Source organism: Grammomys surdaster, unplaced genomic scaffold, assembly GCF_004785775.1.
Source record: "Grammomys surdaster isolate TR1022 unplaced genomic scaffold, NIH_TR_1.0 124820, whole genome shotgun sequence".
Classification (NCBI taxonomy): Eukaryota; Metazoa; Chordata; class Mammalia; order Rodentia; family Muridae; genus Grammomys; species Grammomys surdaster.
The window spans coordinates 331,377-357,455 of NW_021619764.1; the positions used below are offsets into that span (position 1 = coordinate 331,377).

At 44.5% G+C, this 26,079-nt stretch overlaps 2 protein-coding genes across 4 annotated transcripts; one reads left to right on the forward strand and one right to left on the reverse strand.

Annotated features, from left to right (window-relative positions):
- The first annotated feature begins 203 nt into the window (after nt 1-203).
- Gimap4 (GTPase, IMAP family member 4) lies at nt 204-5,438 on the forward strand. Of its 3 annotated transcripts, XM_028784760.1 has the most exons (4): nt 232-266; nt 2,497-2,568; nt 2,983-3,186; nt 3,986-5,438. In XM_028784760.1, exons 3-4 carry the CDS (start codon nt 3,069-3,071, stop codon nt 4,912-4,914), a joined length of 1,047 nt encoding a protein of 348 aa, XP_028640593.1. In that variant the 5' UTR covers nt 232-266; nt 2,497-2,568; nt 2,983-3,068; the 3' UTR covers nt 4,915-5,438. The 3 variants fall into 3 exon arrangements, with proteins under 3 accessions (XP_028640594.1, XP_028640593.1, XP_028640595.1); XM_028784761.1 differs by lacking the exon at nt 2,983-3,186 and having other exon boundaries at nt 204-266; XM_028784762.1 differs by lacking the exons at nt 232-266; nt 2,983-3,186 and adding an exon at nt 1,230-2,367.
- An 8,643-nt stretch (nt 5,439-14,081) lies between these two features.
- On the reverse strand, nt 14,082-20,172 carry Gimap6 (GTPase, IMAP family member 6). The gene is made up of 3 exons (XM_028784723.1): nt 19,836-20,172; nt 17,774-17,858; nt 14,082-16,125 (listed from the first exon to the last, which is right to left on the reverse strand). Exons 1-3 carry the CDS (start codon nt 20,025-20,027, stop codon nt 15,485-15,487), a joined length of 918 nt encoding a protein of 305 aa, XP_028640556.1. The 5' UTR covers nt 20,028-20,172; the 3' UTR covers nt 14,082-15,484.
- Nucleotides 20,173-26,079: the final 5,907 nt, after the last annotated feature.

Here is a 26,079-nt window from a genome sequence, read left to right on the forward strand (position 1 = left end):
AAGTCCTGGTGGTGAAAAGAGCGACTATTGATGTATCACATTCCAAGTGCTCCGTAGCTACCAGCAGCCCATGGGTACCACATGAGATGGCACAGAAAAAGAGGACTGCAGAAAGTTCGGCAGTGCAGCTAGCTAGGAAGATGGGTGGGTCCTCTGCACACTCCTATTTCCACAGTTCCTCCCCCTCGCTTCCTCTCTGCTGCTCTGTTTTCTGGTTTCTAGCATTGCTGCAAAATCAGAGAAGGCCACAGGACTCAGATTTTCAGGTACGAGGGTAGGGATGGATGGTGTGGGTGTTGAATTTGGTGAGGATGGGGCCTCTCTGTTGGCTGTGTCTAGTAAATCTCCTGACATACCTGCTCTTGGGAATTGTACTCATTAGTTTCTGTTTCCAGCCAGATGATTTTAGGCGGTAATCCTAGTTGAAGGCTGAGCTCTACAAATTTATGTGCTTCAGGGTTCACTGTTTTGAGGACACTTTCTCTACAGAGAAAGTATTCCTTCACTGGTCAAAAAGATTTTTTATCTTGACCCTTCCAGGAAGAGAACGAATGAATTAGCTTGGAGGGAGCAGGCAGGGAGAAGGTAGGGATGGGGGATCCCTAACAGGCCCAGCTTGGCCCAGCTTGGCACAGCTTGGCACAGCTCTAACAAGCTGGCATAGTGTCAGGATCAGCACTGTCTGTCATCTTCTTCATTTAAGCTGCTTCCTAGTGAAGCTCCCTCTTAGAGAAACCATTCTTTCCTGAGTTCTTAGAAAATTTGAGCTTCCTCCAGGTAGGTCTAAGTACGGAGGTTACATTTACTATGGCTACAGTTCTAAAGCCAGTAGTACATGTTTGGTCATAGGCAGTGCAGGACGACTTAGTCAATGAAACCAGCACCTACAGAAACACAGGTCCTGGTTTTACAGATGAATTAGTGTCTAAAGAGCCCCTCTGTCACCCTGTGCCTTCTGTTTCCCCCAACCTGAGAAAGTATTGAGAAATTTTCAACCATTGATACTGAGTCTCCTTGCTAATCACCAAATCAACTCTGTGCTAAGAGCCAATGCTTTATGTAAGTGTGTGGTTTCTTTTTTAGTTTATGAGAAGCTATCTTCTACCCACATGGCCTTCAGGCATAAAGAAATGAGCCTCTTTCAAAAGAAGCATCTGGTGTTCTGCTTTACATTTGTAACTGATGGCTCCCTGTGTGGGGACTCTGTCCCTAAGAAGGAGCCTTCCAACCTGTCCTGGTCATAGTTGGCTCCAGAGTTTTTGAATAGTTCATGTGTACTAGGTAGAGGAAGCATTTAGAATGATCTGAGTGTTTCTACATGACTGTGTCTTGGTTAACAAGGAAGGAGTGCTGTGTGCACAGGCTACCACCAAGCAGAGAGAGGTAAAGACCCAAGAAAATCAATTTGCTTGTTTAGTAAGTTGAGAGCCACCCTTTGTTCACTGCTATGTCTATTCCTGGAAAGTCTCCTGTCACATAGTCTAAGAGGAAACAATCATATACTAGAAAATAATTTCATGTTACAGCCAGGTCTTTGATGAGGAAATGCTGCTGTGTAGTTATAGCAAAAGCAAGTGACCTCAAAAGCTGGAGTTTCAGGTTGGTGCTGATGCAGGAGAGAGACGTTGGAGAGGGCTTCTCAGGAAGCAGAGGCTGAGCAGCACCAGCTGGGTGATGGGTTGGAGCAGTGGCCCCGGAAAGGGGAAATTCTGAAAAAGCATAGGTGATAAAAAGTGGTTTCTAGGATCCTGGGAACATGGGGAGAGTCAGTGCCTTCAGGGAATAATGTTCATGAAGGGACTTCTGGACTATTCTAATAGTCAAACTATGCTCTGAAGAGAATCAAAAGCTGCTAGGGAATTCAAGCAAGAAAAGTAAAATGAAATTGGATTTTGAAAGTGAGATCTGGTGGTGGAGTTACAAAGTGATCCAAGAATGGATGATCCGGTCCCAGCCAGCTACATTGACAATGAACAACAGTGGGTCTGATCAACCCGAAGGTAGAAACGAAGGGACAAATGAGATTTCTGAATGTAGTCATTAAGATTTGGTGATGGGCTCATGCAAGGCAGGAAACCAAGGCTAGAGTGGAGCTCACAGCCTAGCAAAAGCCACTGGTTGTGTGGTGATGCCACTGAGACAAGGAGTCAGGCCTAGGAAAGGGGTGGGGTCAAGGGCTCCATTCTGGTCAGCCTTTGTTAGAGATGCCCATGAAAGCCACGATGAGAAGCTGAGCCAGAAGTTTGGACACTGCAGTACTCTTTCACTAGTTGGAGAGATGGAGGGAAATGGGACCAGCACAAGGAGGTGTTGGTAGGATTTAAGTTTGTGTAAGAAAAAGAATAGCCTGAACAATGGAATACTGAGGTAAGCTTTTAGGGATGGGGCAGGAAAAACCAAAGTACAGAGTTGATGGCAAAAAGTTTAGTGCTAGTTACAGGAAGCGGGGTTCCGAGTGTTTTTCATAACTCGCCATGACTGTTTCTTTATCTGCAGGGAGCTGAGCTACAATGGACTTCCAGTTCAGTGGTGTGGGGTCCATCCCAGAAAGTTCAAGGAGCAGCCATGGTGAGAGGAGCTGGGTGTGGGGCAGAGGGGAGGCAAACTGCAGAAGAAGTGGGAGGGGTGCAGTCCTTCCTGCCTTGATCATCAGTCCTCAGTGAACTGGAGAAATCCATTACACCACCCTTAGATTTTTCTTCATTTCTCTGTTCTCCCTCTCTGCTTGACTCTCTCTACCCTGTCTTAGGATATGTCCATGAGGCCGAGCAGAAGAAACCCAGCTGGTCTCTCACTGGTCCAGAGCTTGGCATAGCCCTCCCTTCCCTTCCTTTCCTTCTTTTCACTCTTTTGTTTGTGTTGACATGGGCTCACACACACACTGTGGCCCTGGTCAGCTTGGAGCCTGCTCCTGTCTCTCCAGTGCAGCATGAGCCACCATGCATGCCTTCAGCACAGCTTCTTACTTCCTCTTTCCTACAGGCAGAAATGCTGCTGGTGGCCTCTCTTGATTGTGGCCTTTCTGGTCACATCTCTGTCCTTTCCTGAAGGAGGATTGAGAGAAAGCAATGTGGTGGGTCATTGGTCCCTTGTCTGGCTTCCTGCTCCCATTGCCTTCGTTCCAATCAGAGACGGGGAGTGACGACATGTTAGCTTGGAGTTTTCTCCAAGCATCTGAACAGACAGGGGAGTTTTCTCTATGTGAGTGGGGTTGGGGGGAGGAGGGCAGACGGGGATTTCCTAGCTTGTGCAGGGGATGAGCAGGGCTTCTAGTCTAGCAATCACCATGTGGTATCAATGCTGGCTAATTATGGCATAGTCGCTACCATTGATGCCTTCTCCCATTCTTCCTTCCTATAATCAAGAGACCAATGCACACAAGAATCTTTCCGATGGGGGACTCTACTGTATTAAGTGAATCCTGATGTGAACTGGCCCTGTATCATTTACTAGATCATCTTAGACAGTGCTCTCGGACATATTAGTTCTTTCATCCTGGGATTCTGGTTTCCAAACATGGGAAACTATCTTAAAGCTTTTACATCCTCCCCTACCTAGCTCCTGGTTGAAAGAAAATGGCATTTTAAAATATAAATCAGGAAAAAAAATATGTCTTTCTCTGCAGATGCCCCAAACTCACACTTGGTGTTCCAATCTGGATTCTGTAAGTGAGGCAGCTACCAGAAGTGGTTCACTGGTCTCTTCTGAAACTCTTATTTCCTCTGCTGGGTGCTTGGAAACCACAAGGGGTCGAAATGAGGAACTCAAAAAGAATATAAAAAGGGGCAGTGAATACGAGAAATCAAAGGCCCTTTGAGATGGGCATTTAGATCGACAGGTTGTGTGTAGTCCCTGGCAGGGCAGAGGCGACAACATGAGGAGAGGTCAGAAGCAGCCAGAGAGTGGGTATAGGATTGTGTGAGTTTATTCACTTAACCGTCAGGGGCTGAGCATAACATTTGGTTTTGTTTCCTTGATGTTGTAGAGCTTGGAAGCCAAAATCAAGGAAGTCCCCAACTGAGAATTGTCTTAGTTGGAAAAACTGGATCAGGAAAGAGTTCAACAGGGAACAGCATCCTTGGGGAAAAAGTGTTTCGTTCTGGCATTTGTGCAAAATCCATTACCAAGGTCTGTGAGAAAGGGGTGAGCTCCTGGAACGGGAAAGAGCTCGTTGTCATGGATACACCTGGTATTTTTGACACTGAGGTACCAGATGCTGAAACACAAAAGGAGATCACTCGCTATGTTGCCCTGACCTCTCCAGGGCCTCATGCTCTGCTCCTTGTGGTCCCACTGGGGCGTTATACTGTGGAAGAACACAAGGCCACACAGGAACTTCTGAAAATGTTTGGAACAAAGGCTAGAAGATTCATGATTCTCTTGCTCACCAGGAAGGATGACTTGGAAGACATCAATTTCCATGAATACTTAGAGTCGGCTCCTGAAGTCCTTCAAGAAGTGATCTCTCAGTTCCAGAATCGCTACTGTTTGTTCAACAACAAAGCCTCAGGAGCTGAACAGGAAGCACAGAAGACACAGCTGTTGACCTTGGTCCAGAGTATGGTGAGGGAAAATGGTGGAAGATGCTTTACTAACAGGATGTATGAGAGTGCTGAGGGTGTGATTCAGAAAGAGACGTTGAAGATGCAAAAATTATACAGAGAGGAACTGGAGAGAGAGAAAGCACGGATAAAACGGGAGTACAAAGAAGAGATTAGAAATCTGAAAGATGAACTGGAGAGGGAGAGGAGAAAGGCACGCATGGAGAAGGAGTTCAAAGAGAAGGAGGTTAACTTTACAGAGAGACAACGAAATGCTAGGAGGGAAGTTGAGAACACAAGTATGATAATTGAGTTAATCATGAAAGTATGGGAGATTGCTTCCTTTTTCTACAACCGGTTTATGGAAGACTAGACTTAGCCTGTAAGACTAGACCTTATCTCTATTTTCTGTATCTCCCTTGATAACCTTGCCTTACAGAGCTCAATGCCTAAATGCTCTAGTTTCTGTCTTCCAGGACAAAGGAATGAAGTAAAGTTTACCATTGGCAGTTGTTCAATTGGCTTATCAAGAAAGTGACCAATCTTCAATTTGTGAAACTCCAAAGCAGACCGTATTTCTGCTTGCTACCTTGTGTTCTTCCTCAGTGAAAGCCACCTAGGAGGTCACAGAAAATGACTGTAAGATGGATCCACCACTTCTCTGGATTCTCCATAGTAATCTTCATGTGCAGTTTCTACACATGATGCTCATCCTTTGGACATCTTAGAAGCTCTCACCAACCTTTTAACCAGTTTGAGCAGAAGTCAACTCTCTCCTTGAGAAATGAACTAGTTACTGCAACCGTACCCTGAACCACCATACATCATCATGCCGCTTCTGCCCCGCCCAGCTAATTTGCATATTGCTGTTATAATAAACTTTTCTGTTGCCTCATACATGCTTAGTCCTGGAATCTGTTTTGTCTTGGAAGACGGTGCTGCTGTAACATCAGAGATGAATTTTGTTTTTTTTGGTAAAAGTGTTTTTCCAACCAGATTTGCTCTATCCCCATGGCACCTCATTCCCTGTCTCGTTTTCTTATGCATGTGGATGCATGTGCATATGTGTGTACATGTGTGTGTGTGTGTGTATGTGTGCATGCATGCTTGTGTGTGTGTGCAGGTACATGGGTGTTTGTGGAGGGTAGAGGCTGATCTCAGGTGTCTTCCGCAGTGATGCTATCTACCTCCCTAGAGATAGTGCTTCCCATCAGCCTGAGTTCACTAATTCAGCTGGACTGGCTGGCCCATCACCCCTGAGGATTTTTTTTTACCTCCTCCTCCCCTGCCCTGAGATAACAAGTGCATGCCACTATTCCCAGCTTTTCATACAGGTTCTGGGAATCAAACACGGGTTCTCAAGCTTGCAAGAGAAGTACGTTCTTGACTGAGTCACTCCCCATTCTCACCCTCTTCTTTTCTCTGAAATCTTTGAACCACATTCTCAGTCCTTCACTGGTCAAAGACCACAACTGTTTGGGGTCTTTATTATCTTATAGCAGAAATTGTGTCTTAGGTTTCTGGGACCTGTGAGCTTTTCCTGGTACATAAGTTCCCTCTAATATAGAGATAGTAACAATTATTTTTTTCTTCCTCTTGCTATATTTCTTCTGTTAGCCTCACATGGTTTCTAGGAATCCTCAGTGCTTCCTCCCAACATTCCCTGGGGGCACCAGTGACAGCCCGCTTCGATCTTTCATATCTCAAAACTGGCATCTCTAAGCTTCTTTTGGCAGCAGGTGACCATTACAGAAAGTCACTAGTCAAAATGCAGAGAAAACCTTTCTGTGGGATGCCTAGCCCTAACTGATACACTCACCACACAACTCCTGCATCCCAGGCTCAAGGAACATTGTGTAAGGTGTGGAAAGAGCACAGAAGACTGGGCAGGTTGCTGTGATAAACACTGTCTTAGTTAGGCTTTCATTGCTGTGAACAGGCACCATGACTAAGACAGCTCTTACAAAGGACAACATTTAATTGGGGATGGCTTACAGGTTCAGAGGTTCAGTCAATTATCATCAAGGCAGGAACATGGCAGCATCCAGGAAGGCATGGTACAAGAGGAGCTGAGAGTTCTACATCTTCATCTGAAGGCTGCTAGCAGAATACTGGCTTCCAGGCAGCTAGGATGAGGTCTTAAAGTCCACACCTACAGTGACACAGCTGCTTCAACAGGGCTACACCTTCTAATAGAGCCATTCCCTATATAAACCATAAGAAACACCATGGTTAAAAGCACCCTGGGGAAGAAGGGGTTTATTTTTATCTTACGGCTTATAATCAATCACAGAGGAACAGAAACTCAATACTGAAACCTGGAGGCAGGAGCTGATGCAGAGGCCATGGAGGAGTGCTGCTTACTTGCTTGGTGACCATGACTTGCTTAACTTTTTAAAACTTTTTGTAAATTCTTTGTGAATTTCACATCATGCACCCCAATCCCAATAATTTCCCTGTCCCTTCCTATGCCCTCTCTATTGCTGCACCCACCCCCACTAAAAGAAAACAAAATAAGATAAAAAAAATCTAAATGTGGAAGCTGCAGTGTGTCACACAGTGTGCCCTTTTGCCCAAACAGCTGTACTTGCAAATGCTCATTGTAATGAGTCACAGGTCTGGTTTGAGGCCTCTGGCTTCTGGTACACTTTCTATACTGGATCCTCGTGGGACTCCTCTTGAATATCTTGTTGTTGCCCTGTGTCATAGAAGTCATGCAGCTTTTAATCTACAGGACTAGACCTTTCATGCACTCCAGCAGTTCATAGATGCAGGGGATGTTGGGGTGAGCCAACTCAAATCTCTGGATCTGGGCCCTGGGTGGTAGCTGAGTTGGTCAGTCTACCAGTTTTCCGGTGTGAGTACCAGCAAGGCCATGTCACCCATATGTGTGGGTAGTGGGGGTGGAGGTGGGGGTGGGAGGTGAGATGTGGTCCATTTCTCCCCACACCACCACATGATAGATGAAGGTTGGGGGGCAGCTCTTCCACACGAGTGCCACCAGAGCCAATTCTCCCATGCTGCCCAGCAAGGAGCAGGCCTGGCTCTCCTGCTGCAAGCAAGGGGTGGAGCCAGCTCTCCACAGTGCTGGATGTCAACATGAGCTCAGGTAGCAGCCCAGACCAGACACATCTGTATAGCCTTTGGTGGTAGCATGAACCTGGGACATCAACACAGACCCTGGCTGCAATAGAACCACAGACTCAGACATAGCTCCTGGTGGCAGCTTGGGGCTGGATGTCATCATGGCCTCAGGTGGCAGCAAAGGCCATTCAGATCAGTTTTGCCTCTGGTGTCAGTAAGGCTATCAAATATCAACATGGGCTTAGGCAGCACCCCAGACTACTGACATCCAGATGGCATTTGATGGCAACACAGGCCACAGCCATCAGCACAGACTCCAGCTGCAGTAAGGCTTCTGATTCAGACATGGCCCTTGGTGGCAGCCCAGGGCAGTACATCACTGTGGCTCCAGGTGGTTACACAGGCTCCTCATAGCTGACTGTTCTTCACTGTGTGATGTCTCCAGTTCCACCTCTCTCCACAGTGCACTAGATGCTGAGCTTGCTTTCTCATCCATCTCTCTCTCCATCACATATTCTCTTACCATAGGGCACTTTGGTATCTCTCTCTTTCAGCTGGCATCTTGCTTAACATTTTTAATACACCCAGGTCACTTATCCAAGGATGGCACCTCCTAGTGTAGGCTGGACCCTCCCATATCAATCATTAATCAAGAATACAAACTGTAAAGGAATTTTAATCCAGCAACATGGCTACTCTGGCTGGAATACAGACATGCAGTTACTACACACTTTAATCCCAATGTAGGTAGACTTAGTTTGTAGAAGGAAGCTTCCACGATAGGAAGTGAGGTCTAATTGAGGGGCAGACAAAGTGGTGAGTCTGAGAAAGATTTGACAGAATAAGTCAGAGATAGGATTATTCCCAACTCTCACAAGGACAAGAGAAAAAGAGCAGTGTGGAGAGAGAGAAAGAGAGAGGGGCAGTTTTACTTGAACAGTTTTACAGAGATACATTGCAGAGAGAACAAGCTAGACACAGGTAAAGAGAGAATGAGCCAGAGAATGAGAGGAACCAAAAGATTAGAACAGATTGCTAGAGTTAGTGAGGTCAAGCACAGCAATTCAGTGAAGAGCCGAGAGAAGCCAGTTTGAATCGGTCAGCTTGGAGAGGAATTTAAGCTAGAACAGCTGAGTTAGATCAGCCAGCCAGAATTTAGAAAGAAGTAGAAAGGGTGAGTTTATTCAGCTGCAAGCCCCAAGACAACAATTATGTCAGGTGAGTTAAAGTGACTTTTAGTCAGGTAAATAAAAGTGACATTTACAACAAAGGAGTCTGATCTTCACTGTCTTAACATAGACCACTTGTGTGTAGGAACCCGAAAAAGACAGAAGACAGAAAGCAAGCATTAATCCCCTGGATCTGGATTACAGACAGTTACAAACCACCAACATGGGTGTGGGAACTGAACTTGGGTCCTCTGTAATATCACCAAGCATTCCTTGTTTTGTTAGTTTAATTATTATTTTATTGTATATCCATGGCAAGCAGCAAATATTCTTAAGCGCTAAGTCGTCTCTCTAGCCCCCTTTTCCTCAGTTACCTCTTCCCACTTCTGCAAATCCCCTTCATTCTTCTAAATCGTTCCCCCTGATTTTTTAATGCCTTAAAAAAATCTAGATTTTACATATGACAAAAAAGCATGATGTTTGTGTTTCGAAGTCTAGCTTATTTTATTTAGCATAATAATCTCTAACTCTATCCATTTATTGCAAACAAATATATCCAAATATCCAAATATTGCAAATAGCATCCTTTCTTCAATAGCCATATGTGTATATCTCATATTTTCTTCATCCATTCATTTTTTTATTGGCGCCTAGACTGAGTAGTGTGATAATAATGGTGGTTGTATATTTATCTGTATTTTATGCTTGGGTTGATTCTTTGGAACACATACCCAGGAGGAGTAAAACAGGATCACATAGTTCTACTTTGGAGCCTCTTCCATTGCACGTATTTTGCATGTTTGTGGGTTGGTACATTTGCATGTGTATACATGTGCTCATGGAAGCCAGAGAATCTTCTTCCATCAATCTCAACCTTAGTTTTTATTACATTTATTCATGTGTGTATATGCACATGGCGAATGTGTATATAAAGATCAGAGGACAACTTGTCGAAGTTGGTTCTCTTCTTGTACCGTGTGGCCCCAGGGCCCAACCTCAAGTTCTCAGGCTTCATAGAGGCGTCTTTACCCACAGAACCTCTCTACTTTTTGTTGTTATTTGTGTTTTGTTTTTGTTTGTTTGTTTTGTTTTTGGGACTGGCTAAGAGGAAGGCCCTAAATCCTTCTGTTATGCCAATTCTTCACAACACAGAGGTGTAGTATGTAACCTCAGAATTCTATTTGTCCAAATGCTGAGTAGAGATGAAGGAGAAGGTTTATTATAGATATGTGGGAGAGCATAGTCAGACATCTGAGAAAGTCAGAGTGTGCATGACCAGACTGACCTGGGTCATGTGAAAAGGGGGTAGGGGCTAGAAGGAAACCAGATGCAGCAGCCAAAGGTACAAAAAGAGTGAGTAAACAAAATGATTGGGTTATGTAGGAAAGAGAAGTCTAGCTCTGGGGTTGCAGAGTTCAGGGTATGCCAGTGTGAGAGCCCTGTAACAAATAGGGACTAAAGGATGCTGGGAGAACCTGGCAGCCAGTGTTAAACAGTGACCTCAGCCGTTTGTCCCAGTCTTGAAACCTAGCATCCACTAACCCCACCAACTTCCCTTGCTCAGGAGTCTCGTACAGTGGAACTGTAGGTGGCTAGTGTGGGAGCAACCCAAGAAAAAGACCCAAAGGCTAAAGCAAAGGAAGAAATTAAATAAACACGTGCCTCGAATTTCATCTCACCAGGTGTTGCTTCAGGAAATGAAAAGCTCATGGGGGAGTTCGGCTTGGCTCCTCCCTTGAGCCTAGGTGCTTTGCTTGATTTCTTTCTCTCCAGAGTATCCCTGTGGGAGTTTAGCCAGGTACAAGCTCTTGTGTAATTTAAAACCAGAGTCATACTCTGAGGATTTATTTCTTGACCCATCTTTTGGCTCCTATGTAGAATTAACAAGACCTCAGCTTGGACAGTGGGTTGGTAGTATGAGGTCAGGGGATGGAGACTGAGGTGGCTTCAGAGTGAGGAGGGAAAAGCTGAGTCACTTGATAGGAATTGAATGGACTAACTGCCTTCTGTCTGTACTACCATCTGATCCTTCCTTATGAACAGAGCTACACCATTTCCTAGAAAGCAAAGTGTCCATAAGGGTTGCATTCCACAGGGTTTCCTGTGGCTAGTAGCAGCCTTGTGACCAAGAGCATAAGCAGAAGTATTGTGGGTTTCTGCACTTCCTTTGCCTTGGTAATAAAAGGCCCAGTTCCCTTGCATATCTGTGCCCCCTTCCTCTTTCTACTAGGATTCTGAGGCTAGAAGTTGCTATGAAAGAATGCTGAATAGGAAGGGAGGGAGATATGGCTCTGATGGAGCATATCCTAACCCCCAACAGACTCAGAGCCTCCCTTTGTCAATCAAAATCAGCCCCTTGGATTGCTAAGCCACAGTAGTGAATTATCTCCAAAATGCAGTCAAACAATGTCAGTGTGGTATGCCCAGGCTGATTGGGAGCAATCCCTATATGCCAAATTCCATATGGAATTATAGACCAATTGTAACAAAGGGTACTTCCTGATCTGAAAAACCAATGTTGATTTACCTCAGCTGAGACTTGTATGTCGACTTCTCAGATCCTGCAGAAAGGGGGCATCACTGGAGAGGAGCAGAAGTGTGCACAGAAGAGTCCATCTGTCCTTGGGACCTACCCAGAGAACTGCAGGACAGCTGGGCTACCTAAGCCTTCCCTGAGAGAGTGCCTACAGCCACCGTGTAGAAGAGCTGAGGATGCCTACCTCAGCCATATAGAGCTGCACAGCAGGTCAAACTGCACTGATTTAGTCACTGCCAAATGTTTACTTGTAGTCTCTCTGCAACGGCAATGAATGAGCACTAAGGAAGAATAAAGAAACCTAGAGAAGAAAAACGTTCAATTTTCTCATGGTATTCCCATCCTAGTTTCTGTTTAAATCTGTCATCCAAGTTTAAATGAAATTATTTCACGATTTCACACAAAATTATGTTCTTTCCAGGTACCCACTGACTGATAGTGGCTTCTTCAAGCTTCCTCAAAGCCTTATTCCTAGAAAGGCTACTATTGGCATAGCAGGACTTTAAGCATTAACAGAAAGACATTACTGTCTGCTTTACATGCTGTCAGTGTTTCCTGCTCTAGTCGTTACCTGAACGAGAGCTCTTGTGTAGTGAGATTTTAGAGCTCGGTCCCTATGCTCAGTCCTCCTTTCCCTCTATGCTCAGTAACAGAGTGCATCCACACTACCTATAGATCCATCGTGTCCTTGGAAGGTTATTACAAGATGCAAGGCTTATCTAGGATAAAGACGATGGTTTTGGGTAGCTGATTCAGTCTAGGGATATCAAGATGCCTGAGTAGTTGTGCCCCAACTCTCAGTGCTGCGGTCACCTTGGGGCAGAAGGAGGTGAAATGAAAGTATTGGTCTTGTCTGGTTGCTAGGAACCAGGGGAGAGGAAACAACCTGTTTCCTGTTTGGGGAAAGTCAAAACAATACAAGGAAGCACTGCACCCTTCATCAGGGACTTCCCAGCAATTTTCCAAACCACAGCCATCACTGTCATTGGCCAAAAGAGGTGATTAGTGATTTTTTTTCCTGTGCAGCAGAGGTTAGGAGTTCCTCTTTCTAGGCAGACAGAAGAGATTAGACACAGATCTGCAGATAAGCATCCAGCAGAACCTCCGGCCACATCTTCTGAGTCCTGACAGTCCCCATGCAATCCCAACCACCCTGCTTCCCAACCTTCTTTCTATAGATGAGGGAGCCCCCACAACCTTCTATACGGGAGGGACCCTCCACTGCATAGCTGAAGGAAGCCAGAGAGGTAATGGAGATGTGCCTGTCCCTTCCCCCTTTTAGCTACTGATTAGCTAAAGAGGTTACACTCCCAGGACCTCTCTCTCTTTTTTTAATGTTTGAAATTACTTTTTTACTTTATTACAACATGATATCAGCGTTTCTGTGATCATTATGTTAAAGAATTACATGAAACATTCTTGTAACACTCCTCAATTCCTCATTTGTATGTCTAAGTAAACAAAAGAAACCATTAAAATAAATTATGTTCTCAGAAATTAAGACCAAAATGAAGCATTTTTGCCTGAAATCTTAATAAATCAAATTATAACTGCTTAAAATATAGGAAGGACTGGAGGAGCTGAAGGAGATTGCAATCCCGTAAGAAGAACAACAGTGTCAACTAACCCAGATCCCTCAGAGCTACAAAAGACCAATCCAAAAACCAAGGAGCTTACACAGGCTGGTTCTTGGCCCAGGGCACATGTGTAGCAGAGGACTCACTGCCTTGTATGACCTCAGTTGGAGAGGATAAGCTTAATCCTGTGAAAACTTGATGCCCCATGGGAGAGGGATGCTTGTGTGTGTGAGATGGGGCTGGGTGGGCAGGAGAGGGAGCACTCTGTCAGAGGTGTGGAGGATGGGGTGAAGAACTCAGGGAGGGAAGAATGGGAAGGGGACCAACTGCTCAGTTGCATTTGAGGCAGGGCAGGTTCATTAAACTGCTTCCTGTAAGAGGTCCAAGCCAACATCCTGTTTCCTTCTTTTGTTGGTCATGCCCTATCTGTAGGGAACATCTCTCCTGGCAGACATCCTTGTATTTCAGAGTTCTTGTAGAAACCAAGTTCCCACCACACATGACGTCTAAGCATCCAGCCTGTTTTTGCAGGGTTTCGTTTTTCAAAGATACTATCCCCTCTGCTCACCCTTGTAAATGATCTTCTAGCAGAGCTCATTTACACATGCAAACCCTCCCTTCACGCTCCTCCGCCCCCCCCCCCCCCCGCCCGTCTACACTCCTATCAAGGTAAAAGAGGTTCCTACGAGCATGAAAAGATCCTTTGCTTTCTAATATTTCTAAAGCTAGATCTAAATCTGAGTGATGGACACAAGAAAAAAAAGGGGAGGTAACAAGGGTGACCTGCCCCATCCCAGACTCATGGGGGAAGGAAGTTCTGACCTTTTCTATCCAAGTCCATGCAGATGTACCTGTGGCCCATGATCAGGAATATGTAGATCGACATCCCATAGCCTCTGAGTAAGGCTCTCCTTCTAGGCCAAGGCTGGCTTCTTCAGTTCTTATCCCAACCTCACTCATTCTGACCCATAGGAAGTACCCATGAGTCCTTTTTGTTATATTTCAAGAGAATCAAGTGGCTTGATTTATTTTTATTTGTGTTTCTCACTAGGTTCCTATTCACATCCTTCCATAGCCCAGGATAGGTCTTGCCATGCATGTCAGAGCCACTGTGGTGACCAATCAGTTCAAGGTTCTTTTTCCAAATCAGACAAAAATCATAAAGAGGCACCAATGGAACATGAAGGCTTTATTGGGGGCATATGGTGCGCACAGTGGAGACAGTACAGAGGTGATGGTTCTCGGTCGGGTCTCTCATATTTGACTTCTTGGAATCTTTGCCATGTCCTGCCCATCGTTGGCTCTGTTGGAAGGCTTGTATGTGCTTGGTGATCTCCTCCTACGCATCCAACTCTACTTAGCTCACAAAAGATGGGGGAGGAACTATACCCTGCTCCTTCTCAGGAAAGACATATACAGTTCAGAATTAGTCATTGTATACATGTGGTCATTGCCGTGAAGTCTCTCAAGGGCTTAGAAGTAAATCAGCGGTTAGAACATGGTTATAGAACACAACTTATTACAATACCTTACGTTGTGGAAGAAAACCCTAACTGGAGGTCTGGGCTTTTCTATTTTGGTTCATTGTCATGTTCTACCCACTACACAGGGCAGGCATCTTAATAACCACAGTCCCTCTTTACGGGTAAGGATGAAGCCCAAGAAATGTACAACTGCCTGGTCCATGGCTACCCCTGGGTTGCATCAACTCTGACTACCTTGGCTAGGCAGCTGTGCAGTTTACACAAAAGAAAGAACTAGGCCTGTTGTCAAGAAGCTTCGATTGTAGCCACGAATAGAAACAGGGCATAAAAATGTGGGACAGCACTTATGTGAGCACTGTGCTGCTGACTAAGGCGAAGGAGGGCCTGTGTGTTCAGAAAGAAGCTATGTAGCTGGACACAGAATATAGCTAGGTCCTCTGAAACTCACCCCATTGCCACACTGGACACGCTGGCCTAAGGACTGCAAAGTTCTCTGTGGAGACAGAGGGAACAGGCAACAGGGGCTGGACATAGGGTACAGATGTTGGTGACATCTCCTTGTGGTGGTTTGAATGAGTACGGCCATCGTAGGCTTCTAGATTCAAATCCTTGGCCACCAGGGAGTGGTACTATTTGAAAGGATTAGGAGGTGTGGCCTTGTTGGATGAATTGTGTCACTGTGTGAGGGTAGGGGACAGTGTTAAGGTTTCAAAAAGCACTTTCCAAGCCCAGTTTCTCTCTTCCTGCTGCTTGAGTATCTAGATGGCAGAACTTTCAGCTACTTTTTCAGCACCACGTCTGCCTGCCTGCCCCGCTATGCTTTCAGCCATGATGATAACGGGCTAAACCTCTGACACTGAAAGCAAGCCCCAATGAAATGCTTTCTTTTATAAGAGTTGCCATGGTTATGGTGTTTCTTCACAGCAATAGAACACTAACTAAGATACTCTTGCTTATGGCCAGCTTGGACTCAGATAGATTGCCTCTGCATCAGCACCAATGAGTCTTCTCAGAGGCTACCTGAATCTGGGATAGCCTTTCTAGCCAGAAAGGTTATCTTTATAGGTTGCCTACTCAGAGCCTTGCTATTTGGTTAAAGCGTTTTGCTGAGAGCATTTGGAAGTTCCATGGTGTAACAATGGCCCTCATTTTCCCACAAGATCAATTCGATTTCCTCCATAAGTTTCTGCAACTGGGCCTCCTGCTCCTCCCCTTTTGCCCTGTTGTTGAAGCCACAATGGCGCCTCTCACATGCAACATCCAGATCATCCAGGCTCTTATTGCTGTTCTCTTGAATATATTCTTCTAAGGAGCCCTCAGCCAGGTCTTCATTCCGGGTGAACACCAGAATAGTGTAAGCCAAGATCCCGTTTCCAAAGATCTCCTGGAGGCATCTGGCAGCTTCCTCATCCTCAGCAGTGTACCGGCCCACCTGAATCACCAGGAGCACTACATGGGGCCCTGGTGAGGCCAAGATGTCACAGATCTTCTTAGCTGTTGCCTCAGGCTGGTTCTGAGGTGACAAAATATCTGGGGTGTCGATCACCTCAAGTTCTCTCCCGTCCAGCTCTCTGCTCCCTTTCTGGAATGTCATGGTCACTGGTCGAGCACTGACTTTGGACTCAAATACTTGCCTGCCAAGGATGCTGTTTCCTGTTGCACTTTTCCCACTTCCTGTTTTTCCCACCAGAAGGAGCTGCAGTCTCTTTGGGGTGAGCCTTTTCTCCTTAAGACCTGGAAGAATTTTACAAAACCAAACACCAGAGGGAGATGGGATTAGAATCTTTCCTATCCTCTCTGTGATAAACAGATAGGGGCCATGGCTGTGAGTACCTGAGAAGCATTGTCCCAGAATGAGGAGACCTGTCCCCGGGGTCTGCCCTGGGTTTACGTTCTCAGCCTGTGTCCTGAAAGGTGGACATGGACATTCTTACCAAGGGGACATCAGAGCCACCAGCTGAGAAGAAAGACCCATATGCCAACCAAACACTGGGTAACACAATGGCAATATTTTTTTAAAAAAACCTCTGGGGCTGGAGGCTAGGAAGGAAAGGTCCTTCCCTTGAACTTCTGGGTACTAAGACTGAAAGCACAGGAAGTGGCAAATGATAGTTTTCAAGTGTGGCTCCCACAGGAGAAACTGATGGCTCTCAGATTACAGAGCACCAACACTCCCAAGTGCTGCTAGGCTCTGCCTTCTACACCTTCTTAGCACCCAAGGGTTTTACTCCTGTGTGCTTCACTCTAGGCTGACATGAAGTCTTCATGGTTCTCTTGATATTTTCCAAAGTGGATAGAAATGAATTTGAGTGGGTTCATGGGAGTTTCAAGTAAGTGTGGATGGTTGGATGTCTTTTCCTGCCTGCCTAGCCAAGGCCAAAGGGTGTCTCCTATCTGAGCCGCCGGAGCTGATACTTAGAAGCTAACTGCATCATGAGATGCAGAGATGAGGTTTTTCAAATAATGACTAGCTTTGCTTCCTGTAAGAAGTGAAAAAGGCTTAGCCTGTGTTGGTGACTGTCCCTTGTGGTAGAATAATCTGGCTTCCCTCCCACTCCGGACATCCCAGGCACCTTAAATTCATAAAGAAAAAAATATGGTGAAAAATCATTCTTTTTTTTTTTTTTTTTTGGTTTTTCGAGACAGGGTTTCTCTGTGTAGCCCTGGCTGTCCTGGAACTCACTCTGTAGACCAGGCTGGCCTCGAACTCAGAAATCCGCCTGCCTCTGCCTCCCAAGTGCTGGGATTAAAGGCGTGCGCCACCAACGCCCGGCTTGAAAAATCATTCTTAAAATATAATGAATCATAGTTAGTTTCTTCTAGAAAGAAAACATGGGTATGTATCTAGCATCCCTAAATTCTGTCTTCCTAAGTTAGGTGGCAATGGTGAGTCTCTGCGAAGGCTAAGCCCAGCCCTACCCAGTGGTCACTGAGGACATTCTGCTTGCTTGCATGACACTGGCAATCGGTGTGACATCAGATTCAGCTAATAAACCACACAAGGACTATTGACTTCCAGAATTGTGAGTTAAGGTGAGTCTAGTCATGTGCATGCCATGTGCATGCCATGTGCATACCATGTGCATACCATGTGTATACCATGAGCATGCCATGTGCATGCCATGTGCATACCATGTGCATGCCCTTCTCAAGGTGGAGCTTAGGTGTGAAGACTCTGCCTTGGGACTGGCAATTCTTACCTCCTAGGGCCATCACACCTGTCAGGGGTTCTTCTTGGTGTGAAGAAGAGCCCTTTGGCTTTAATTAGACTAGTCGGTAGATCTCTGTAATGAGATCCTTCATCCGCCCCTCCCAGCACTCAATGTGTGGTCCCATGTTCATTTGCACACCAGTATTCCCATCCGCTAGAAAAGTAGTCTACCTTTTACCAATCCTTGTCCAGTGTCCAGGGGCAACTGTCTTGTGGGATTCTTCTCTGGACTGTGTTCACACTCTTCTTCTTCTACCTACAGAAAAAAAAATGCATCTTAAAAACATGTGAATAGCTTTAATTTTTTATGTATGTGTGTGAGCGTACTCATGCCGGCAGTTATGTGCCGCAGTGCACATGCAGAGGTTAGAGACAACGTTTGGGAGTCTGTTTTCTCCTTTCCCAGTGGGTGCCAGGAATCAAACTCAGGAGGTTAGGTCCTCTTGGCAAGTTCTTTTATACATTAACCCATCCCTCCAGCCTGTAGATTTTTACTCATTGTATTTTAAGGGGCACTTGCCTTTCTCTTGTCAGGGTAACGTTATTCCGCATGTTTGGGGGTGGGTGCTTGACGAGGATGGAAGAAGAGGGGTATGAAACACTCTCTGGAGGCTTTAGGAACCGTATCCCCAACCCAGCTGTAGTCTCCATCGTGCATGTTAAGTGGTGATTTGTCATAGAGAAATGAACCACTAAATGTGTTTGTGTAGACAGTGTCCAGAGCTGGGTACTGAGGGACTGGGGTGGGGAGTGGAGTCACGAGAAGAGAAATTCACAAACGTGTGTAGAGAGTATTGGCCCCTGGGAGTGGGGACATGGCTCAGAGGTAGAATGCTTTCTAGTGTGTAAGACTCTGGGTTCAGCATCCCCATCGCTGAGAGAAAACAGGAAACGTTAAGCATAAAGGTCACCAGAGAACACAAGGCTCTCTGGGCTTCTGCGTCACAGTTCTTTCTACAGCCACACACATGTACACGAGTGTGTATACACTACACAGCCACACACATGTGCTGATAAATATACAAACGTATTTACAACATGTAACGTACATGGAAATACATGCGTAACACAAAGCAAACACCGTGGTTTTATGAGCTTTTTTCCTCCTTATTTTTTTTTTAAATTCAAAATAGATTTCTTTCAATACGATATATTCTGACTATGGTTTCCTCTCTCCCAACACCCTCAAGATCCTTCCTGACTCTACGCCCATCAGAATCTGTACTCTTAATACTAATAATAAAATAAGAGAAAAATAAACAAACAAGAATGGGACAAAACAGACAAGCAAACCAACACATATAGCAAACAAACACTTTCACATGCACAGGAATCCTACAATCATAAAACTGGAAGCCGTAAATACCCTGACAAAAATGTTATGAGATGAAGAACCTTCATCTCATAACCTCCAAACCAAAATGCCGTTAAGCTTGTTTTGGGCTAGCTATCTATTGCTGGTATGGGCTCACAATTAAACAATTATTTTTGCTCACTCTTTGATTTTTTTTTTCATTTTGTTTTGACTTTTTTTGGTCTTATTGGGTTTGTCTGTTTATTTTGATTTTTCAGGTTTTTAAATTTTTATTTTATATTTTTTAAGAGAGAGAAAACATGAAATTTGGTCGGTAAGGAGGTAGGAAAAAGAAGAAAAACACTATCAAAATGTTTTCTATGAAATAAATTTAAGTTAAAAAATATAAACATGATATCTACCATAAATTCAGTACACATACATTTAAACACACATACACAAAAACAAATGTATACAAGCATCATGCATGCCATTTATAAAGCTGAAAACATATACACATATACAACACACGCATACACAAGAACAATACACATATGTAAACTCATGTATACATCCATATATGACACATAAAAATACAGTGTACCCCATTCAAACACATGCATGTGAACATCCATACAAATGAACAGAAATGTACTTAAATATGCCTGTCAGTACACAAATATACATACAACATATATAGATATGTAAATTAGATACACATATATAATACAAACACCATACACAACATAAACATACCACAAGGCATGTAATCGCATATCTACATAAACACAAGTATTTATAAACAGTAAATATACTCAAAAAATACAAACACACATACACACACACACCATATACAGACATCTAAACACATATACAAATCCAAACAGGACACACTCCACACACACATACATGTAAACATACTCACATATTGGGACTTACCACTGGGGTGGCTGACAGACAAGAACAGCCCTGTTCCTCGTCTTCGGTAGCATTGGGCTCCGGCGAATTTTCTGGCTTTTCTGGTGGGGCCAAAATGTAGATTCTCTGAAAGAACGAATGGAATGGGCAGGGAAAAGTTTCTATAAAACATGAACCAATGTACCCGAATGTTTTTCTGTAAAGCCAATCCATCTTTCAATCCATATTTTGTCAGCAAAATACGATCTGAGCTCAAGAACTGTCCTTCAAAATAGCAGCTCACTGTGCAATGAGAAACAGGAAATGAGCAGACACAGCCGCCGTCAGTCACTTCTGCTTACCGCCTAGGAGAATTTTAAAAAGAACTTGGTTATTTTTACTTTGATCCAAGATAACAAGGCTCAGAGGCTTGGGAAGCTGTAGCTCTCCAGAAAGTGCGTCTTGGGAACAGGAATCACTTGTCCCAGCTTTTGAACCTGCGCTCACTCCCTAGGGCCATCTTTCCCCAATCCATCTTGTAAATCTCTTTTCGTGGAACAAGGTCTAAAAATTCATTTATTCTAAGGTTCTCCATGTGTGGAGAATCTTTTATTTATTTTTTTAATGGACTATAGTAACTGTTATCCCCTTTCCTATTTTTCCCTCTGAAAACCCCCATCCCCTCCCCCTGCTTCCTTGAGGGTGTTCCCCCACCCACCCATCCACTCCTGCTTCCCCGTCCTGGTATTCCCCTACACTGGGGCATCAGAGGACCAAGGGCCTCTCCTCCCATTGATGTCAGTTATTGGGCAGGTCCCAAATTTTTAATCAACAATAAAGAAAATAAATATATCTAAGTAACACAACTTTTACTACTTTGTTGAGCCAGGGTGTCACTATGTAATGCATACCAACTTAGAACTCACAGAGCCCAGCAGGCTGGTCTCCCAAGTGCTGGGATTCACGGAATTTTAAAAAAGTTTTTTTTTTTTGTATTTTCTAATAACGTGCAAGTTCATGTACAGGTGTCTGTGGTGTGTGTGTATATGTGTCTGTGGTGTGTGTGTGTGTGTGCGTGTGCATGTGAGTGCAGGTGCCTGTAGAGGCCAGAGGTGTTGGATCTCTTGGAGTTGGAGTTACAAACTGTTGTGATCAGCACAATTTGGGTGTTGAGAACAGAACCCAGGTTCTCTGAAACAATGTACATTTTTTTTCCTTTTCTTTTTGAGTCAGGGTTTTTTCTGTGTAGCCCTGGCTGTCCTGGAACTCATTCTTGACCAGGCTGGCCTTGAACTCAGGAGACCTGCCTACCTCTGCCTCCTGACTGCTGGGATTAGAACCATACACCCTCAATGCCCAGCACAGTATACACACTCAACTGCTGAGCCATCTCTCCAGTTATCACTGAATTTTTAGTGATGATTTTTATCATAAAAATAAAAGAGCAACGTAAACTGAATGGGCTTCTTGACGTGATATTTGAGGAACTGCGGCATCAGAACCTGGTTCAGTGGAAGCAGCCGTGATCCTCTTGAGGCGCTCATAGAATATTCTGATTCTAATTTACTCGTAGCGCCTTTATATTGAAGACAGTTGTTCATGAACGTAGGCGCTGCCTGAGAAGGAGGATGTGAATAAGGCATGATAGTGAAGTAGGAAGCCTAGTGCCAAGGCACGGTTTGGTCTTTCTTTAAGCTGGGTGTAAGATTGCAGCTCCTTGCATTCCATTTGAAAAATGGCAGATAACATATTTACATTAACTTGAAAATAGAGGTGCAAACAGAACAAAATATTTCCCCCCAAATCTGTTCTCGAATCTTGTATCAAGTTGAAAAGCAAGACACCCTATGGTGATTTGAATATATATGGCCCCCACAGACTCATGTTCGAATGTTTCTTGGACCATAGGGAGTGGCACTATTATTACATATGGTCTTGTTGGAGTAGTTGTGGTCTATTGTTGGAGGAAGTGTGTCACTGTGGGGCAGCCTTTGAGGTCTCCTATGCTCAAGCTACACCCAGTGTGACACACAGTCTCCGTCTGCTGCCTGTGGGTCAGGATATAGAACTCTCAGTTTCTCCAGCACCATGTCTGCCTGGACGATGTCATGTTTCCCACCATGAGGATAATGGACTGAACTTCCTCTGACACTGTATGCCAGACCTAGTTACACCTTTCCCTTATAAGAGTTGCCTTGATCATGTTGTCTCTTCACAGCAATAAAACCCAAGTTCTGCTGTTCACGGGAGTGTGTGCAGCAAGTGTGTCAGGGCATGACAGTTCCCTTAGTCTGAGATTTGCACGGTGTTAACCATTTTAATGCTATCATGTGCACAAAGTACCTTGATGTGCTGTGATATACCTTATAAACATAAGCTTTTGGTGCATCTACTATTAATTTGATAAGCCTCTATTAATTATCGCCACGAGAGTATGATCAGCTACTGTACCAGATAGATTAGTGACGGACACTAATTAGTTGAACATTTGTTTTAAAGCTTTGTATGAATATCTTTGTGTGTGTTTGTGTATAGATATACATGCACATGTGTGAGCATGGGTTAGCCACAGTACCTGTGTAGAGATTAGAGAATGACTTTGCAGGAAACATATCAATTCCAGGAACTGAACTGAGATTGTCAGACTTGGTGGTAAATACCTCAGCCCACTGAGCCATCTCATAGGATGCAGTTCTTTGTTTTGTCTTTCAAGTTCACCTATTTCTTCTATGTGTGCTTGCATGAGCCATGACACAGGCATGGAGGTCAGAAGGCAGCTGAATAGAATTGAATCTCTCTTTTCACCATGTGGTTTGGGGGATCAAACTCATTAGTCTGGTTTGACAGCAAGAGTGTGTATCCACTGAGCCATCTCGCTGGCCCCCAGTTGTGTGTTTTGATGACACTAGAGAAGCCATTTCTTCAGGGATGTTGTGCCTGTCATCGTTACTGCTAATAAAAATGCCAAGTTCACTGTATCTGTAGCATCAGCACTTTCATCCATCAAAAAAAAAAAAGTTTTAAATTTAACATTGCTGCCTCCACTCTCCAAACCCTTTCTGTAGTGTCTAGTTTCTTCACTTAGACTGGCTATATGACAAACTAATTTTATAAATAAATATAGAATAATGCATTTTCAGGGCATACTTTCATGCTCTCCACACATTGTTTAGCAAACTCAGCATGAGTAGTTTTGATTTTCTGTTAAAGACGTTATCACAAAATCAGCCTTACAGTAGATTCGGAGTTGTGACTTTTAAAAGGATTCTGCTTGAGACAATACACTTGTTCTTAGTTTCATAATTTTATCAGTACAGCACAATCCCTGATGCACACGGAATTCGGTAGCATACATTTTTGCATATGATGCATTTTCAAACTATGATAAGTGGGCTCAACCTAACAGATGTAAGGTGATATTCTGATGTTGAGCTCTCTTCAGTCTTACTCCCCAGACTCTCACGTTGATGATTTAATTTTTCTGGAGAAAGTTCCCTGGTTTTGAATGGAAGTTTGGCCAGTGCTTTTATTCCAGAGTTTGTGTTTTACTGGGAACTGAGGAACTAGTGTTACTGAACAGAGAATACTATAGTCTTCTTATTGAATCTCTGGACTCATTCACAACTAAGGGAAAATGCAGGCTCTAGGGAGTTCAGCTGACACCTTCAGTCACCATCCAGTAATCTTCCCTTTGAGTTCATAGCTCACAGCTCCTTTCTCAACTTAAGGTCATTCATATTCTCTCTCTCTCTCTCTCTCTCTCTCTCTCTCTCTCTCTCTCTCTCTCTCTTTCCTTCTCTCTCTTTCTCTCTCTGTCCTGAGTTAGGCCCGGGCTTCTTCATATGGCCCAGGCTGTCCTTGAACTTGCTATCTTCCTGTCCTAGCGTCTTGAGTGATGGGATTGGTTTATCTATCTCTGTGTGTTTAACTCATGCTTGTTAACATCCACTTCATACAAATCAAATGCTTTTTTGTTCACGTCTCTTAAACACAGCATTGTTTGGCTCACTGTCTTTCTCACTGTCTTGTCTTATGAACTGCATCTCTGTGCCAGAACCTAGACTCCTATTTCTTGCTGGAAGACCAGAGGAGCACATGATTGTTGGTGAACAGCGAGGTCTCTCAACACTTCCTCTGACTCTGGGGTTTTGGAGAAAAAGTCACAGTACAAAGAAACAGCTTTTAAGAAAGCGTGTGTGGATTATCCAAAGAATGGCGGCACACAACCACCAATGTTTAAGTAGCTGACCATCCGGCCGTCTCTAACGACTGTGCTAACTCACCTCACCCTCACAGCCATCGTTGAGGAGGAAACGGTTCTGTTCTCGGTTTAACAGATGAGGAAACAGGCACAGAAGGTTGAGCTTTCTATGAACTACTTTGAGGTTGCTGTGACCAAGTACCTGACAGAAATAACTTAAAGGAAGAAGTACTTATTTTTTCAGAATATAATCTTAGAATCAAAAGCAGACTACTGGTCAGCCGCAGCTACCCAGAGCCGGCCTTCCCCTTCCTCAGATGCTGACTGGCACCCACTGAGGGCGTTCCAGGAGTCTCCAGCTAACAGATTTTCAACTGTCCAGATTTCTCACCTGGGGTTTTTGATGGCCAGACATTCTGCCTCCCACCCCTTTCTCTGACTGGGGATCCGAGCCTGACTGCAAGGTCCTTCTGTGAAGCCACCCCTCATCCCCAGAAGCTATAAGCGATTCTCAAATCTGCCGCATTGGCCCTGATTCCTCTCTTCAGCGTGTCCGCAGCCTTGCTGTTGTCTGTGTGTCCACGTACTAATGACTTTTCTAATAAACTCTTTAGTACCTAGCCATATTTCTTCCCATCCATATGGGACCTGCAACTAAGACCTCTCAAGTTTGTTTCGTGATTCCAGAGGGTTTGGAGTAGGATTCTCAGACATAGACATGAGACACGGAAGCTTTTCTCCTAGGAAGTGGTTTTACTTGGCTGGCGCATGCTCAGCAGATTCAAGGCTGAAGGCTGAGCCCTTAGTGCAGAAGGGCTTTGCCCTGTACACATTTTTAACCCTTCTTCCCCTTATATAGCAATATTCATTCTCATTGAGCATTTTATGGCTAGAAGTGAGTGACTCAGAGGCTACATGGATGTTATAGGGTTGCTGTCACCCTGGAGCAGAGAGGCTACAGGGAGGAGGTAAAAACACTCTGCTGACTAAGACGTGTTGCCTGCTCTCTGTCTCTCTGTCTCTCTGTCTCTGTCTCTGTCCTTCCCTCCTTCCCTTGGTCCCTTCCATCCTTCCTTTCTTTCATTTTTTTTTTTGTTTCGTAGAAGGCCCTTACTACAGGTTCAGTCCATCACAGAAAAAAAGTAATGAATTTTGTATCTGTATCTGAGGCTCCCAGACCACAGGATGATGCCCCTCCTACTCAGGTTGGTGGAACATGTTTCCAGAAAACATTCCCACAGACACAACAGAAGTGTCCCTTGCTATTGCCTAGATAATTCTAAATTCAGTCGAGCTAACGATTTGGCATACACTTTTATTGCCAAGACAGAGATTGTGGACCTGGGATGTAGATGTTCGGCTCAATCCTTCTCCTGAACCCATACTTTTTTTTTTTTTTAAAAAGTTTTTCTCAATTTCTTTTTTTTCTAAATATTTTCATACAACATACCACCCCTCCCTCCACTCCTCCCAGTCCCCATCCCATACAAATTTTCCCTGGTCCCTAGATCTGCCAGCTAGTTAGTTTTTCCATACTTGAATTCAACCAGAGTTTCACTTATAATCCTGGGGTGTTCTATCATTGACTTATGTCCCTAGACCCCTGCCACCTTTTTTGAGACAGGGTATCATTGACCTTCTCAGGCTGGCTTTGAACTTATAAACCTCATGCATAGCCTCCCATATTATTAAGCATCAAGCAGAAGAGATTGCTCTGGAAGTATCATGTGATCCAAGTAGATGGAAAACAATGGAAAGATTCTGTTTGCATTTTGTCTAGGCTCTGCCCTACAGTTACCTGGCAATAATCAGGTGTGCCTGACTGGGGCTGCTGGCCCCCCTCCTCTCTCTCTCTTGCTTTCTTGTTCTGTCCTCTTGCCTCTTACCCCCTCTGTCCACATGTTCATGGCCAGCCTCTACTCCTCTATTTCTCTTCTCTTCTCTTCTCTTCTCTTCTCTTCTCTTCTCTTCTCTTCTCTTCTCTTCTCTTCTCTTCTCTTCTCTTCTCTGCCCTCGCCCTCGCCCTCGCCCTCGCCCTCGCCCTCGCCCTCGCCCTCGCCCTCGCCCTCGCCCTCGCCCTCGCCC

Coding starts and splice junctions, on each gene's coding strand:
- Gimap4 (XM_028784760.1), top strand. CDS start 3,069: ATGTGGTGGGTCATTGGTCCCTTGTCTGGCTTCCTGCTCCCATTGCCT. Junction 3,187..3,985: donor CCAAGCATCTGAACAGACAG/GGGAGTTTTCTC, acceptor TTGATGTTGTAG/AGCTTGGAAGCCAAAATCAA.
- Gimap6 (XM_028784723.1), bottom strand. CDS start 20,027: ATGGATTGGCTTTACAGAAAAACATTCGGGTACATTGGTTCATGTTTT. Junction 17,859..19,835: donor GTCTGTCAGCCACCCCAGTG/GTAAGTCCCAAT, acceptor TTTTTTCTGTAG/GTAGAAGAAGAAGAGTGTGA. Junction 16,126..17,773: donor TGGACAAGGATTGGTAAAAG/GTAGACTACTTT, acceptor AAATTCTTCCAG/GTCTTAAGGAGAAAAGGCTC.